The sequence below is a fragment of the Pan troglodytes genome, chromosome 13 (assembly GCF_028858775.2).
Source record: "Pan troglodytes isolate AG18354 chromosome 13, NHGRI_mPanTro3-v2.0_pri, whole genome shotgun sequence".
NCBI classification, from domain to species: Eukaryota; Metazoa; Chordata; class Mammalia; order Primates; family Hominidae; genus Pan; species Pan troglodytes.
The window spans coordinates 139,545,271-139,561,908 of NC_072411.2; the positions used below are offsets into that span (position 1 = coordinate 139,545,271).

General features: G+C 45.4%; 1 protein-coding gene across 1 annotated transcript in view; it reads right to left on the reverse strand.

Moving 5' to 3' along the window:
• Nucleotides 1-16,638, reverse strand: part of COL6A3 (collagen type VI alpha 3 chain) — a 90,178-nt gene that overhangs the window by 48,464 nt on the left and 25,076 nt on the right. Inside the window, exons 4-8 of the mRNA XM_001153544.7 lie at nt 15,084-15,686; nt 8,387-8,971; nt 6,104-6,703; nt 4,239-4,811; nt 1,873-2,481 (exon numbers count right to left, since the gene is read on the reverse strand). Of these exons, the coding sequence (XP_001153544.4) occupies nt 1,873-2,481; nt 4,239-4,811; nt 6,104-6,703; nt 8,387-8,971; nt 15,084-15,686 (2,970 nt within the window). The remainder of the gene's footprint in view (nt 1-1,872; nt 2,482-4,238; nt 4,812-6,103; nt 6,704-8,386; nt 8,972-15,083; nt 15,687-16,638) is intronic.

Below are 16,638 nucleotides of genomic sequence, written 5' to 3' on the forward strand. Positions count from 1 at the left end.
ACGGAGGCGGAATCAGAAGAGCTGCATCAGCACTAGCGAGGATGGTACTTGGGAAGGAGGTGACCTGCACTGCATCAGGTGCTGCTCAGGGACCCGAGGGTCAGCCACTGGGCTTCGCCAGAGACGGGGACCTTGTCAGATGGAGTGACCTCAACTGGAGCACTTGGGGGAGGAGCAAGGGTGAATGACAAAGTAGGTTGGGCGCAGAGAGGATGAGAGGAAAGGAACTTTAGAGTATAGATAAGTCTTTAGGAGACAGGTGCTGCTGGCAGGGGAAGTGGCGCATCAGAGAGGGTGTTTAAGAGAGAAGAAGCAATGCATTTTATCATGGATGGAACCATCCAGCACAGTGGAGAAAGGGTGACACAAGAGCAAGAAAGGGAACTGCAGATGGTGCCACTGAGCAGGTGAGAGGAAAGGGAGCTGAGGAAGCAGAGACAGGCCACCCAAGGAACCATGGGATGACGTGGCCGGGGACAGCTCTCTTCGGGTTTACTTGCATTTTCTTGGAGAAATAGGACTCAAGATTACCAGCTGAGAGTCAGCTGGGTCAGGAGAGGTGTGAGAGAAGCCTCCGAATGGGGAGAAGGGGGAAAGAGGGAGGCTGTTCTGGAGCGCAGGAGAGCGAGTGGGCAAAGAGCCACAGTGTTGTGGAAATGTACGTTCCTGACAACAGAAGCTGCACCCGCACTGTGACAATATTCCCAAAGTCCATTCTCGGCAATCTGGGGCCAAGACACAGCATCACAGAGGCCTCCTGCAGGCAGATACATTTTGGAAATGTTGCATTTCCTTTCTTGTCTTGGAGACACACAAAGTGCCTTAGTTAGGAAGAAAGAAAGCCTCTTTCACTTTGTTTATCCCACTGTTGCCCAAATTTACCTGATCATAAATGCTCAGGAACATCCCACAGAAACCTGGTGGGCCACACTGCTCTCTTCCCCAGACACCAGCGAGGAGAAACCAAGCCCCTCTCAGTTGCACCCAAATAGTCATCCTCACCTCCCTCATCACCCACTGTATCCTGCAGTGATTTCCTTTCACTTGCTTTTACTCCTTCCTCCGCTCCTCCCCAACTTTCCTTCTTTTCTCTCCTCTTGGAAGAGCAGGCGAGTGAGTGCATATGAGGAAGCAAGGCCGCATCTGCCTCCTTCGCCACTGTGAACCCCCCAACCCGAGTGCCCCAGGAGAGTGGCCCTTGGAGGACATTTATTGAGAGGTAGATATATCTTTCCTCCTTCCTTCTCAGCACCAGGGCTCCCACCATTTTTTAGTTTATTGTACCAGGCCTAGAAAGAGGGAACAGGAAGAAGAAAATAGAATAAACTATGGTCATAAGAGCCAGGTGGCCTTCCTGCCAGTTAAGACACTTCTCAGCACCAAGCAAAGTCAAAATTATCTTCACACCTTGGCTCTGGAGATACCAATATTTCAGAGTCTATGTCCCAGCTTGCAGAGTGTCCCTGGTCAGACTCCTTCCTGCCTCACAGAAGGCTGCTGACCAAACCTACCAGGGGGCGCAGGACTGATACGGAACAGGCGTTATCAGTTAGACGGCCACTCCCTTTGGATATCTAGACAGAAGCCTTCATGCAAAGTTAAGGAGTCCTGAACTCCAAGCTGCATATATGTCCCTTTTGGAGAATTTAATTTGCCCCAAAACATGAATCTTAGCATCTCCCCCCTTGAACCTCTGCCATTTCTGCCCATCGAGGCCAAAAAGGGCATGTGGGTTCCTAAATTTTCCTGTAATTTTAGTTTTCACTTCATATGGCAGGAAAAGCAAAATTGAGAACACCTTGTGGCCCACAGTCCAGACAAGTAGCCCCAGACAATGACACCGAGTGAGGATGCAAAGAGTTCCCTGCGTACCTGGGCTCGGTAGAGGCTGCAACACCGGCTGCAGCCTGCTCAGCTCCTCGCGGGTGAGCTGGGTCACCCTCTCAGAGATGACCTGTTGGACGGTCCCCAGCTGGCGAAAGGTGGGAATGGCCACGGCAAAGTCCGGGATGAAGGAGATGGTCTGCATCTCTGTGATGTCAGCGTTCCCAATGCCAATGCCAATGGGCACAGCCCCACCCCTCTTCACGACCACGGAGGGGTTCCGCACATCATCCCCAGACCTGTCGGCCGTGAGGACGATCAGCAGCTGGGGCACACCTTCTGTTATCCTGCTTCCCGCAGAGCTGACCAGGATGTTCCTCAGGACAAACTCCAGGGCGGCCCCGGTGTTGGGGGTCGGCCCTCCCAGCAGGGTCAGCTGGCGGACAGCGTTGACGACGTCCTGCTGGTTCATGTATGAATTCAGGTAGAACTCGGGCCTGGTCCGGTCGCTGTACTGCACCACGGCCACGCGGACCCGGTCCTGGCCCACATCCAGGCTTTCCACCACTCTCTGGACAAACTCTTTCAACAGAGGGAAGCCGCTCCTGACACCCTCAGAGCCATCAAGCAGAAATACCACGTCCTTTTCACCTGAAACTGGGAGGAGGACAGCCTGGTAACTCACACAGGACATCAGAGCAGCAATTTCATATCAACGAGGTGGGCTGCATAAGAGCACCCCAGGGATGTCCAAGTCCAAATCCCTGAACTTGAGAAAAGGACTTTGCAGATGTGATTCAGGTAAGGATTTGGGGATGGGGGGATTACCCTGGAATTAGCCAGGTGGGCCCAATGTAATCAATCACAAGTGTCCTTATAAGAGGGCGTAAGAGGGTCAGAGTTAGAGAGAAGATGTAAGGATGGAAACAGAGGTCAGAGAGGAGAGAAAGTGCCAAGCTGCTGGCAATGAGGATGGAGGACAGGGCCAGGAGGCAAGGAATGCAGGCGGCCCCTGGAGGCTGGAAAAGGTGAGCAGATGGAGAGTCCCTTAGAACCTGCAGAAAGAACACAGCCTGTTGACACCTTGATTTTAGCTTAGCGACACTGGTTTCCAATTTCCAGCCTTCAAAACTGTCAGATAATAAGGTTTTTTGTTTTTGTTTTTGTTTTTGTTTTTGTTTTGCAGTGGAGGGGTCGGGGGGTGGACAGAATTTCGCTCTTGTCACCCAGGCTAGAGTGCAGTGGTGCAATCTCAGCTCACTGCAACCTCCGCCTCCCGGGTTCAAGTGATTCTCCTGCCTCAGCCTCCAGAGTAGCTGGGATTACAGGCACCCACCACCACACCCAGCTAATTTTTGTATTTTTGGTAGAGACAGGGTTTCACCATGTTGGTCAGGCTGGTCTCCAACTCCTGACCTCAGGCAATGGGCCCGCCTCGGCCTCCCAGAGTGCTGGGATTACAGGTGTGAGCCACTGCACCAGGCCTGTTTTGTTTTTGGCCACTAAATTTGTGTTACTTTGTTATAACAGCAATGGGAAACTAATACACCAATATAGGGACCCCTTTTATTTTGGAACTTTTCAATGCTTGAAGAGTATTGTTAGCTTTCAAAGATGTATTCAAGAAAAAACTTGGGATGGGAGGAGAGATATGAGATGGCAGCACCTGCACAACCACTAGCATTTTATCGATGGGAGGTTTCAATTGAGTTGCTGCAAGTCACAAGTGGGTTAATGGGAGGAAACGGAACCCAGATGTCGGAGTTACCATCCCAAGCCAAGGGCCAATGGGCCCAGTAATCAAAGGAGAGGCTCTGGAGTCTTCATTTTTCATCAAAAGGCATACAGGGGAAATTACTCTCTTCACTGCATTTTTATCACTAAATTAAAGTGGTTAAATGAAAAGTCATGGCAGTGTCAATTAGCAGTTGGGGGATTTTAATGCAGAGTTTATGGTGGAAAGTTATCTGCCTCTTCTACTCCTTTAATTTTTAATGAATGTAATGAAGAAATTATAACAATATAAAGGCATTGGGTGAATATGAAGATGAAGGCTGTTTTAGGTACAATGTAACCATATGATATGGCTTTTATTATGCATACCATAAAAACTGTTTTTAAAAAAGGATTTTAACCACTGATATCTAAATCTTTATAACATGTCTTACTATGAAATAATCTAATGCCCTTAAAAATACTCACCCTCATTCTCCTGAGAGAGCAGCTAGAGAATCAAAGTAAGGAAAGACATCTCATATTCTATTGTTCCTGCTGAAACCAGCAGGTGATTAATTTTCCACCTTTCCTGTAAACTCAAGGAGGGCTTCTATCTGAGGACCAGTGGCCAGCAGCCTACCCTCAACTCATGCATTAGAGAACTGAGTGGCAGAGCAACTAGCATTTCTCTACCATACCTGGTGCTGGTGCTCCGTTGTGCACTGATTTTAAGAGATTCACTATCTGTGGTTGAAGATCTCCAATCTTGGGAAGCGACTCCGCAGCCAGGATAAACGCTGGAGACAGCACGATCTGCTCTAACTCAGCAGGGTCCGCGTTCTTGGCTTGGAAGATGAAAGGCACAACCCCACTCTGCTTCAGGTTACTTGCTGGCCCATCCACACGGTCAGATGACCTTCCCGCGACCAGCAGCACCAGGAACTGAAGCACTCCATCCTCGATCCGGCTGCCAGCAGACTTCACAAAAATGTACCTCTGTGCATAGTCCAGGGCGTAGCCCAGGTTGAGGGCTTTGCCCGTCTTGATCTTCATTCTCTTCACAAGATTCAGGATCTCAGGCTTACTCTGGTGCTCATCAAAACGGGACTCCACCTTGACATCATCGCTGTACTGAGCCACCGCAATTCGGGTCCCCTCTGGCTTCACATTGAGCTCATCGATAATCTTGTAGAGAAAGTCACGGACAACAGGGAACTGGCCCACAAGATTGGCTGAGCCGTCAAAGAGGAACAGAATGTCTCGCTTGCTCTCTGCAATGAAGGTAGATTAGGATACAATGAGGGACGAGAGCATAACAGGCACCAAAGCGACTTCAGCCCAGCACCATTTGACAACAGGAGTTGGTGAAACTCATCTGATGACCACTGTGCCAGCAAGAGAAGAGAAAACCCAAATTCATACAACTTGTCTTGAAAATGTCCTATTTCAAAGCAGTGCATATTTGCAAAGCTAGTAACTAGAACAGCCTATCCCATCTAGCATCATGCTTCTTCAATAAAGCAAGCCAGGGAAAAGCCCCACCAGGTTGTGTTCTTACATCAGGTGGCAATCGCTCCAGGAAAACAGACAGCATTTTCAAACTGTTACAAATAAAAGTATTGAAAACATGGCCCTTAATATACTTTTGCTTAAAAAAATTGATCTCAATCTCTAGAAAAAAAAAGGGGGGGCTGATATGGGTCAACCACTCAAAGATAACTGGGTTGCCATGAATCTGCTGTAATTGAATGATCAAATCATTAAATTTGAGGTTACGGGCCAAGACCCACAATAGTGCCCATTACTGCTGTGTGGGTCAGGCTCCTTGTCAATGCTTCCCAATCTGTTGTAATGAGACAATAGGAAACATAGATGACAGGCCCTATGGCACCGCAACGTGTAATGTAAATAACATTCTCAGTTCAAACAATTCTTAGAACTATTTTGATTAGGTTTCAATTGGTTTAGTCTTGCCATTCATCTGTGTGATGTTAGCAGACTGGTAGATCTGATACAACCATATCTTACCACCATAATAATTTGCAATAATAATAATAAGTTAGCCTTCCCCTAGAAACCATTTTACCATTGCATGAAGATGCACCCTTTGTTTGTTTTATAACAAATAATTTTCTAGATACAGCAGATGTTGAACATTTAAAAATCATGTAAAAATACAATTTCAACATTTAAATAATCCCAAGGCATATTCATGTAAGAAAAATCTCTCTCTGTCTCCCTCCACCCCATGATCCCCAACTCTGGATTCGAACTCCAGAATCCTCACAGTCATTAGAGGCAAAAAAAATCCTTCTGAATAAAGGGTGAGGCAAAATGGACAGAACATAAGCTGGATGTTCTAGACTTTCCTTCGTGAACACCCTTTAGACAGAGTCCAGCCTTGCTGGTACAGTGTCTCAAGTCCCCATTCAAACTATTTCAATGGAAGGGAGCCAATTGTCTTTGTACAGTCCACAGTGCTCTTGAGTTCAGACTGGCAAACTACCCTCTAGGGTGGTGTCTGAGGAAGGAGAGGGAGTTCCCGGCAACAGGGGAGGTTTACCTGGCTGAGCGAGTGGTACTTCCTCCACACCTCCACTAACATATGTGGTTAGGGGCTGAATCAGCTGCTGAGGCAAAGCTGGCAGGGAGCTGAAATCATCCATGAGATACACCAGGCTTGGGTTAAAAGCAATCTGCTCAAGCTCTGCCTTATTCGCCTGGCTAGCTCCCACACAAAAAGTCAGGATGCCCGCGCGTGTCAAGGCGTTGGCAGCTTGCAAATAGGAGTCCTCAGACTGCCCAGCTGTGAGCAGAAGCAGGAGCTGCGGCACGTGTTCACGGATCCTGCTGCCGCCAGCTTCCATGAAGTGGTTGGCATAGACATAGCTTAGGGCTGAGCCTGTGTTCAGGCCCGAACCTCCCTGGAGCTGCAGCTGCCTCAGATGACCAAGGATATCTGACTTGGTCTGGTATGTGTTTAAAGAGAACTCCGTTACAGGAGTGTCACTAAATTGCACTAAACCAACACGAATATTGTCATTTCCAATATCAAGGCTGTTAACTAGGTTCATTACAAAGTCGCGCACATAAGGGAAATTGGTTTTTCCAACGTTGGCTGATCCATCCAAAAGAAAGATGATATCCCTTTTGTTTGAGTGAACTGCAGTGAAGCACAGAAAACAAAGTGAGACATACACAACCACGGAGAGTTTTATCATGTGTGCCTACAACACGTGCACACATGCCAACATTTAGAACACAGAGAAAGTCAGCATGGCAAAGCATGTCCATCTTGTAAAATATGGCAGATGGCTGCATATTTTCCTCTGGTGGTGGCTGGTGTTTGTGAGACATATTGGTAGCCGAGTTTACAAAACCAAGTTGGCTCAAAGAGAGCTACAACATCAAAGTTAGAATGTTTACAGACAACAAAAGTGATCAGAATCCTTGAAACCAAACACTCCTTCCCTAAAAATGAATACTATGAAGGTGCTGCATCAGTCCATATCACTCATCCCAGCCAGGTTTAAGTTTGCCTGGCTGGATCCTCTGGGGCTCACCTCTACCCACTAACAGAGGGTCTTCCATCCATAGCTCAGAAGCAGTTAGCCCTCACTAACCTGAGAACACGAGTTCCTTAAGGCTAAAAAAAATAGCGAAAGTAGGCTGGTCTCATATTGAAGTCTTCTTCAGACTTCCCCATTTGTCATTCTCCACTGGGACTCTTCTCCTATTAGGAAGTCACAGTCTTGCTAGGCAATCATCCAACAGGGGAATTCCCCCAAAGTGAGATGATGGGACCGTAAATACACAGCAAAATAGAAGGAGACTAGTTGCTAGGCTTGGCCAAACTTATACACATTAAGAATAAAAAGTATCATTCTCAAAATAGTGTATTTGACCCAACACATTTAGCATGTGCCTTTAAAATTTTATTTTTTATTTCTTCCCTGATGCCCTACTGTAATTTAGACCTCACAACTAATTGTATCCTAAGTTGAACTTTGGCTATGAAAGTGTGGATTAAAAGTTTTGAGAAAAATTTTAAAAGAGAGAGAGAGACAGAGATGGATATAGAAGACCAGGGAGTGTGAAGAGAAAGCATGCATCCAGGCAGCATGGGTCATGCCTGCATCAGGCAATCCTCTAGTGATCGAGTCTGCAAGGTGGGAAAGCATCATTCTGTGATGCTCATCTTCTCTTCATTAAGGGCAGTGAATTGTATTTCTTCAACTCATTAGCTCATAGATCTGTATAATGTCTTTAAAAATAACTCTCCACTGGCAATCATATTAAATGAGGGATTTGAAGAACCACTAGGTTTGAACTCCACACTTAGCCATTCAATATGCTTTCCCATTGAGGGTAATCCCTTAATGAGAGAGAAGAGAGGGATTAAAAGCTGAGGACACTGTGCCCTAAACAGCTCAGACTGGGGCTGTTTAGAAGTAGATGGACAACTCAGGAAAGGAAAGCTACATCCTGGTGATGAGGAGGAGACTGGACAGAAATCACCAGTAGAAACAGAAGAACACAGGGATCTGACAAGCAATAAGAACTGAGATGTGACCTCCTCGGCCAGAAGCTTCAAAGACATGTGGTGGCCCATGGTCCTATGGTTTAAATCATATGGTTCTTATATGAAATTTTATTGCATGACATTGTAAACCATACAATCCTCAACCCAGTGCAAAAGGAAACCTGGAATAAATCGTGTTTGTTGCTGCTGTTTTCATCATTTGTTGTCTCTTAGCTAAACACAAACACACTTCATTTTGTTTTGTTCTTAAAGGCCCTGCCTGGAGACCACCCCATTGTGTGTCTGAAGCCATCACCACCATACCTTCAGGGGTTCCAGAGAGGGTCCTGAGAGGTGCCAGCAAGCCAGGCAGCATGCCTTGCAATGGGGCGGCTCGGAACTCAGCTGGGATGAACACCAGGGAGGAGTCGAAAGCGATCTCTTCCAGCTCAGCCTGATCGGCACCCTTGTTCCCGATGGCAAAGGCCATTATGCTGCTTCTCTTCAGCTCCTGGGCAGGCTGGCTGATTTCATCTAGGGACTTACCACCTGTGATCAGCACCAAAAGCTTAGGAATCCCCTCGGCAGCCCGGTAGCCGGCTGAACTCGTGAATAGGTTGTTACGAACAAAGTCTAGAGCAGAGCCCGTGTACAGGGCCGAGCCGTCCAGGGGCTTCATTTTCCGCACAGCGGTTATGACTTCCCTTTTTGTTGGATGGGTATTGAAATAAAATTCAGGCCTCACAGTGTCTGCATACTGGGCCACTGCCACCTGGATAAGATCCTGTCCGATTTCCAGCCTCTGGATGACTTTAGCAATGAAGTCTCGGATGGCATTGAAGTTGGCCAGTCCCAGTGCAGATGAGCCATCCACCAGGAAGACTATGTCTCTCTTGTTGACTTCAACGACTGTAGGTGGCAACATTATAAGGCAATTAGAATGGCCTTACCAAGCACAATCAACAATGACTTTCTACAAAGCTAACTCCATTTAAAGGACACCCTCATTTACTGTGGCCAATGTGACCACAGGGCCACCCCAAAGGGAATTTGTCCTAATGAACACATAAGTTATGGTTGCCTCCCCACCTGCTGGAGGAAAGCTGGCTCACCTTCCACCCTGCCCAGTCAGTACTTTTTACAAAATAGTTGCACAAAAACAAATTTAGTTTTAGTAGCCACCTGTTTTGTATGCTGTCACTGAAAATTCAATAAGTTCTCTTCTGCCGTAAATACACAACTTGGCCAGAGTGAAGTCATTGCTTGAATAATTAAAGAAACCACTGATGTCTGCTCAGAGAACCCTTTGCCTCACAGTCTTGATTTCAAAATGCTCATTGTCAAGTGCAAAAGCTGAAAGAGCCTGCACATCCCTGTTCTCTTCAGTTCTATATTCCCTGTCTTCATTTGACAGACGAAAGAATTACTTAACATAAAACTTATAAAAAAGAAATCAGCATCAAAGCCAGCAAGTGCCGCAAACATTTTTCACTTAAGAGACCTGCGTTTTGGCCAGGCACAGTGGCTCACGCCTGTAATCCCAGCACTTTGGGAGGCTGAGGCAGGTGGATCATCTGAGTTCAGGAGCTCAAGACCAGCCTGGCCAACAAGGGGAAACCCCATCACTACTAAAAATACAAAAATTAGCCGAGCGTGGGGGCAGACACCTGTAATCCCAGCTACTCAGGAGGATGAGGCATGAGAATCACTTGAACCTGGAAGGAGGAGGTTCCAGTAAGCCGGGATTGCACCACTGCACTCCAGCCTGGGTGATAGAGTGAGATTTCATCTCCAAAAAAAAAAAAAAAAAAAAAAACACCTGTTTTTAAAGATCCTAAGTAATATGACAGTGATAACTTAAAGGCAAACCATAAAGCAAAAACATCTCAATAAGATAACTGTCTCACAGTGACTGTGAACTGCTGTATCCATGTGCAGGCACCCCGCCCATATTGCAAGAACCATGAACTCTGTTAAGACCACAACACCTAACCCAAAAACCTGACAGAGCTTCCAAGAAGTAGAGGAACATAAATGATTAAACCTGAGATGGACTGTTTTGCAAAAGAGTCCTCTGTTACTGTATTCCATCAGATAGATTGCATGGCAAGTTGATTTTGTAAAAGCAGACAAAGGAAACAAAGTTTGGGATGAAGGTAAGGAAGAACTTTCTAAGAATCAGAGCTACCTTCTAGAACATATTTTTATTTTCATTTTTATTTTAGGACAGAATGTCACTCTATCACCCAGGCTGGAGTGTAGTGGCACGATCTCAGCTCACTGCAACCTCCGCTTCCTGGGTTCAAGCGATTCTCCCACCTCAGCCTCCGGAGTAGCTGGGATTACAGGTATGCATGACTACGCCCGGCTAATTTTTGTTTTGTTTTGTTTTGTTTTGTTTTGTTTTGTTTTGTTTGGTAGAGATGGGGTTTCACCATGCTGGTCAGGCTGGTCTCAAACTCCTGACCTTGAGTGATCCACCTGCCTCAGCCTCCCACAGTGCTGGGATTACAAGCGTGAGCCACCACATCCAGCCTAGAACACATTTTTGAAATGCAGTTCATTTCTAGTTGTTTGGACCAGAAGCTGGGAGCGTGATGCCTGGGGTGAGAATCGCTGATACATGCCAAATGAAGACAGCAGTGCCTCATCTGGGTGCTCACCTGTAGCATCAAGACAAGGTCTATGTTCTAAGAGAAGGGTAACATGTTATGCACCAACGTCCTTAATACAATAACACAGTTGCCTACTGGTGTAACAATGTGTGCAGAACATCATTGAACCTTTCCTCAATATTTCATGGTCATTGTTATGAACATCCATTCTGGGCTTTCCTTCCTTCATTTAATTTAGACCATGCTGTCTCTCTGGGCTACCCCTTCATTTTGATTTAAAATATCTTTGCAGATAAAACTAATGTGTAGATCTCTAGAAGACTTATACCTTTGTACCATTAGAGAGAATATATATGTATATAGATAGATACACACATACACGTATATAGACACATATAAATTCCATATATGCTATACCATGAATCTACCACTCATGTATTTACTATGTATATCACACATGACAGAAAAATAGACAAATACTCATATAACAATGACCTGAGAAGCTCCTTGCTCCTATACCAAGTGGCCCAGATTGTTATATTCTTCTTTATAAGTACCAGCAATGGCACAACTCTTGGGGTGGGAGAAGATAAATATCATCCCCTCCCCTCCCACGTTTTCCCTCCCCCTACCACTGCATCACTAAAAGTTCTCCCGATGAGCCAGCGGGAAGGAATACCTTCCAGATCTAATGAAACAAGTGGCCCAGTCTCCTTGCACCCAACAAGGATTCAGCTCTGGGAACCCTGAAATGCACCTCTGGTTCCCAGAGGCTCTGTCCCAGAGTCCCCTTTGATTAGGTAAAAGGTCATTTACGTTTGATTTTTATTCAAGTCATGGGAGCTCATAACAGATGATATGCCTAGAACCATGCTTAGCCAAATACAGTAAACACTGAAAAATATTGAGTAACTGGAAGAATAACTGAATTCCTATGTTTGCTTCATGACTCTGACGCAATTCACCTAGGCTTTGCAGAATCATTTCATTTCTCTGGGGGCTGCACCATGAATCTCCTCTGACCCAGTGATAAAAACCTTGGGATTCTCACAGCTCACTTCTGTGAGCCACGTCAGGGATGCATACGCATTTCCTTCCACTTGACATAAATATCAACCCAAACACAGCTGTCTTATCTCTTTAGTGTGGCTCTGCAGGGCCTGACTTCACTGCCTTGTTGGGAGATGAACTTGAAGGTCCTGCTACTCCTCACTAACATGGCACAACCCTCTTCAGCCCTCCTCCCACGCCTCTCTCTGTTTTCCTCCATGCCTCATCCCTGCACCTCCATCAGACTCTCCTGAAAGCCTCCATCAGGCCCACGGTCTTCCTCATGCATCACCCAAGCAGTGGACATTCCTGGAGAAGACCACACAACCAGGTACCTGCATGCCACGCTTGGAACTCCAGACCCCCATCAGGAGACCTGTGCCTGCCCACCATCCTCCCATGCCTCCTTGGGAAGTTGGCTGTCCTGTCCTCCAGAATGACTGTCTCATGGCTGTGCTCTCTGCTCAGCCCTCTGCCACTGCCTCCAAGGCCTCCTCATCTGTCTCTGAGAAAATAGAAGCCCTCAGAGGAGAGCCCCTGCCCCCACCACTAACCCACAGCCTACCTTCCTCTGCCATTGGCTCCCAGCCCACAGGCTCCACTCCCTGTGGCTTCTCATCCCCCTACAGCAGCTGCTTCTCCAGCTTCCATGCATCCAGGGAGTCTGAACCTCAGGCTCCCTGTCCAGTGTGCTCCAGCTACACTGCCTTCTGACAGTTCTGGGAAGGGACTAAGTGCCTTCGTGTTGCAGGGCCACCCCTCCTGCTCTTCCTTCTGCCTGGACCACTCTTCCCCCTGCTCTCCGCATGCTCATCTGCCTTCGGTTCCACACCTTCTCAGGGCCTTCCATCCACCTGATCTAAAATTCCCTTCCCCAGTCTTCCTATCACAGCCCTGTTGAATGCCCCAATGCAACTTATCATGCTCAGAATATTTTGCCTGGTCACTAGTTTATATTATTATTGTCTCTTTCCCCATTATCCTGTAACAGACGAGCAGCCACATCTGTCTCATTAAACAGCACCATATCTCCAGTGCTTGGCATAGTGTCTGGCACATGCCAGATAGTCAAGGATATTTGTTGAATATTTACAAGTTAATCATTGATATTAAACATGATGTTTGTAATCAAGGGGTTGAAACTCTACTTGGCTAGGGAAAATCTGAAACAAGGGTCATGTGCTGCCCATTTTCATTAAAAAGTTGAAACTTCTCCTGGTACAGACATATCTTCATCTGGTGCAATTCCTTTGTCATAAATTCAAGAAATCGAAACCCAGAGAGGTTGCATGACCTGCCCAGGATCACATGGCAGGTCCACAGAAGACCCAAGACCAGAGACCAGCTTTCCCATCTACAGCCATGTTGCATCGTCGGTGTCTGCAAAACATAGGGAAATCTCTGGGCTTCTATACTTTGGGATGCACACCAATAGTATGCAAGCTCAGAGAAACCTCAGCAGGTCATAAATTTTCACTTGATTGTTTTCTTAATTGCCAGAGTCACAAAACGGCACCATGATGGAATGAGCATGAGCAGCTCCAGGCACCGGGCAGGTAGTCCTGCACACTGTTTCCATTGCTTCTCAATGTCCATTTGCATTCAGAACATTATTTTCAAAATTCTAGTCTCTCTATTAGCTCATCTGGAGGATTTGGGCCAATTTTATGGTCCCATCAAGTGAGAGGAAAAGCTGGAAAACTGTATGCAGCAAAAGCTAAGCCACACAGAATTGGCCTTTCAAACTTAAATAAATGCCAGACACAGCCTTCTCCGGAAGGCAACACTCACATATACTTTTCTTGCTACATCACCAGGTCACAGTTCCAATGTACAGATTAAGTAGAGATGCCATAGCCTGAGCTTTCTACCTGTAATTTTTATTACAACAAAAGCTGTGGTTTAAAATCATTTGAAGCAAATTCAAGCTAACTCAGTGTGAATTTTGTAACCCTTGTAAGGAAATGTGGTGTGTTGCCTTTACATGAATGCAGCAACTAGAACTAATGATTAGCAAGGCACTATTAAGTAGAGGTCAGTTCCTTAAATAAATAGATAGTGATGTTTTTAATTAAGACTTTAAAATCTTCTACTCTTAATTTCATACAATGGCATATTCTCCAAAAGGGCTATTTTTAAATTATTTTCACTCCTTTATCAAAGGAAAGCCTCCCTTGATCAATTGTAATTGATACAATGGGTAAAGCAGTATCTTCTTACAATATTTATCTTGTAGACCCAGACTTTACTTATAAAGTTAGCAAATAAGAGTTGTGACAATGTGTTATTTCACCCAAGAAAATTTAGATGATTGGTTGCAGATGATAATCAGAGTCTTATAGGAGCCTCGGTATCCATTCACCAATTTTCATTGAGCCCATACTCTGGAAGGACAATGAAGAATAAGGTCTTATAGTCAAGGACTAATCTCATTAGAGCATCCCAGTGTGTAAGCAACACTGGAAGTGAGTTGGGTGTTTCTGGAAACTGTTGGGGGCCACTGTGTCCCTGATTTACCAAATGGCATCCTATTGGCCTGACCTAGGTAATGAAATTGATAGGTCTGAAAAGTGACTGATGTCTCAGAAAACAGTTCAAAAGGTAGAGGAGGCTATGCATCCTGATGCCCCCACCATACCTCCTATGTTTGTTAAGTGCATATTTTTTATGTGACTTGGTTGGTTTTTTTGTTTTTTAAACCACTCCAATTGGCTGTTTTGCCAAAGGCCCTCCATTTGAGCCTGTATCCTAATATTGTCACTCAGGAGAATTACTCCTACACTTCACAAGCACAAGAAAAAAAAAACTTCATAAATATTTCATCAAGTGATTGCACTGTTATTTCTTACCTTCAGAAGTATAACTCTCAGCACCCTAGCACAAAAGGACTTTGAGGAGACACCCTCACTCCATCTTTGCTTTTGGAAAGATACTCTGTCTATGAGCACACTTCTAACACTGACTTTTAGAGCTCAATGCCATGGTCCTGGAGTAACTTTCTCAGAACTGTAATGAGCCCCTCAAGCCCATTTTTAGGAAGACTGGATTATAAGTAGTTAATACGGTGATGTTTAATAATCTCAAAGCAACAGGTTTGTTGAATTAGCCTTAAAAGCACGCTTTCTCAGCAACTCATACTCTCGTAAGAGCTTTCACTCACTCATTGGTCTTTAGTTTTTCTGCACACATGACATCACAAACATGACATCCAGGACCCAGCTCATCAGGGAAGGACTGGACTGTGGGTACTTACAGCTTCTCCCGTGGCGAATCATGCTGGTACCCACCTTACGTCTATGTAAACCAACACACACAACACCCCACTCCCACACAGATGGTGAGAAGAGGATACATACCTTGTGTGACAATGGTTGGCGGTTTCAAGACAATGTGCCTTTGGGCCACGCCAACAATGTACGGCAGTAATTTCTCCTGGAGGTCCCCAAAGCTACGGAATTCCGGGACAGTAAACACCAAGTTGTCATCGGTAGCTATGTGCTGAAGCTCTGCCCTGGAGGCGGCCTGGGCTCCGAGGCCGAATGAGAACACGCTAGCCTGCTTCAGTGCTACCACCCCGTAGCGAATCTCGTCACTAGAAGGCCCGGCACTTATGAGGACCAGCACCTGGGGAACCCCTTCCTCCACGCGGCTGCCCCCTGCCCGGGTGAAGTGGTTCTCCACCACGAAATCAAGGGCGAGGCCGATATTGGCCAACTCCCCACCAGCAAACCCGAGGGCTTTCACTGCACCCAGAACCTGGGCCTTGGTGGAGTAGGTGTCCAAGGAGAACATGGTTCTGGGCTCATCGCTAAACTGGACCACCCCCACTCGGATCTGCTGAGTTCCAATTGGGAGTTTCTCAAGGAGATTTACAAGGAAGTCGAGAATGACTGCGAAATTGACACTTCCGGTGTTGTTTGATCCATCAATAAGGAAAATAATGTCAGCAGAGTCTTGTGCTTTAAAAGAAAGAAATGCAAAAAATGTGAAAGCATTAGAACAAGTGACCACATGCATTATTCAGTGTTCTGACATGTTTCTTTGGAAACCAATAAGAAACACGAAATATGGGCAAACAAAACACATGTTGATGAAGGAATGTGAAATTCTCTTTCAGTTCTGCATTCTGAATGGATAAGAGGCAACCTCTTAGAAATCATGGTGTAAAAAAGGGACATTTATAGCAATTTTTCATTTGTGCCATCCTCATAGTTAAATTTCCAAACATCATATTCACTTTTCTGAGGGGACAATCTTGGGTACATATTCTAGAAATTTCCACTAAATTTGGAGGGAAAAGTAGTTGCATGAATTGTCCACTACCAAACCTACCAGGGAAAATCAATGAGTAGGTTAACAAAACTTTAGAGATGATTTCTAATTTTTGGTCATTTCTCCTGCCTCCTCAAATGATTAGAATAAGTTTTTATACAAATCCACAGCTACAAAACAGAGTCACGATTTGGTGATTCCTCAACCCAATATGTTGCTGGATGCCTTAAGAAACTATTGTTTCTTCTTCTTTTCTTTAAAAACCAAAATGACCTTGTACATGCAACTTTGTGAATCAGAACTCAAACTACATTTAAAGTTTTCATGTAAAAAATACTTTGATGAAATTTTTGTTGTTCTTTTTTCTCAAATGATGTTTAGTTGCATAAAACTCAAATGCAGGTCTGGGATTGGGCAGGATGTTTTGTTCATTTATTTTGTCATTGCCTCTATATTCAGTCACTTAATGCAGAACAATGTTAAGCAGAGTGATATGAAACCGGTCATGACATAATTATCCAACCTTGTTTTTATGACATCCTAAACTAGTTACCTAGAAGGACCATGAGCATCGAATAAACCCTGATCAGAATTAGCCTGGGGTTATACAAAGGGCAGAAAAACAGCTGACCAAGACCT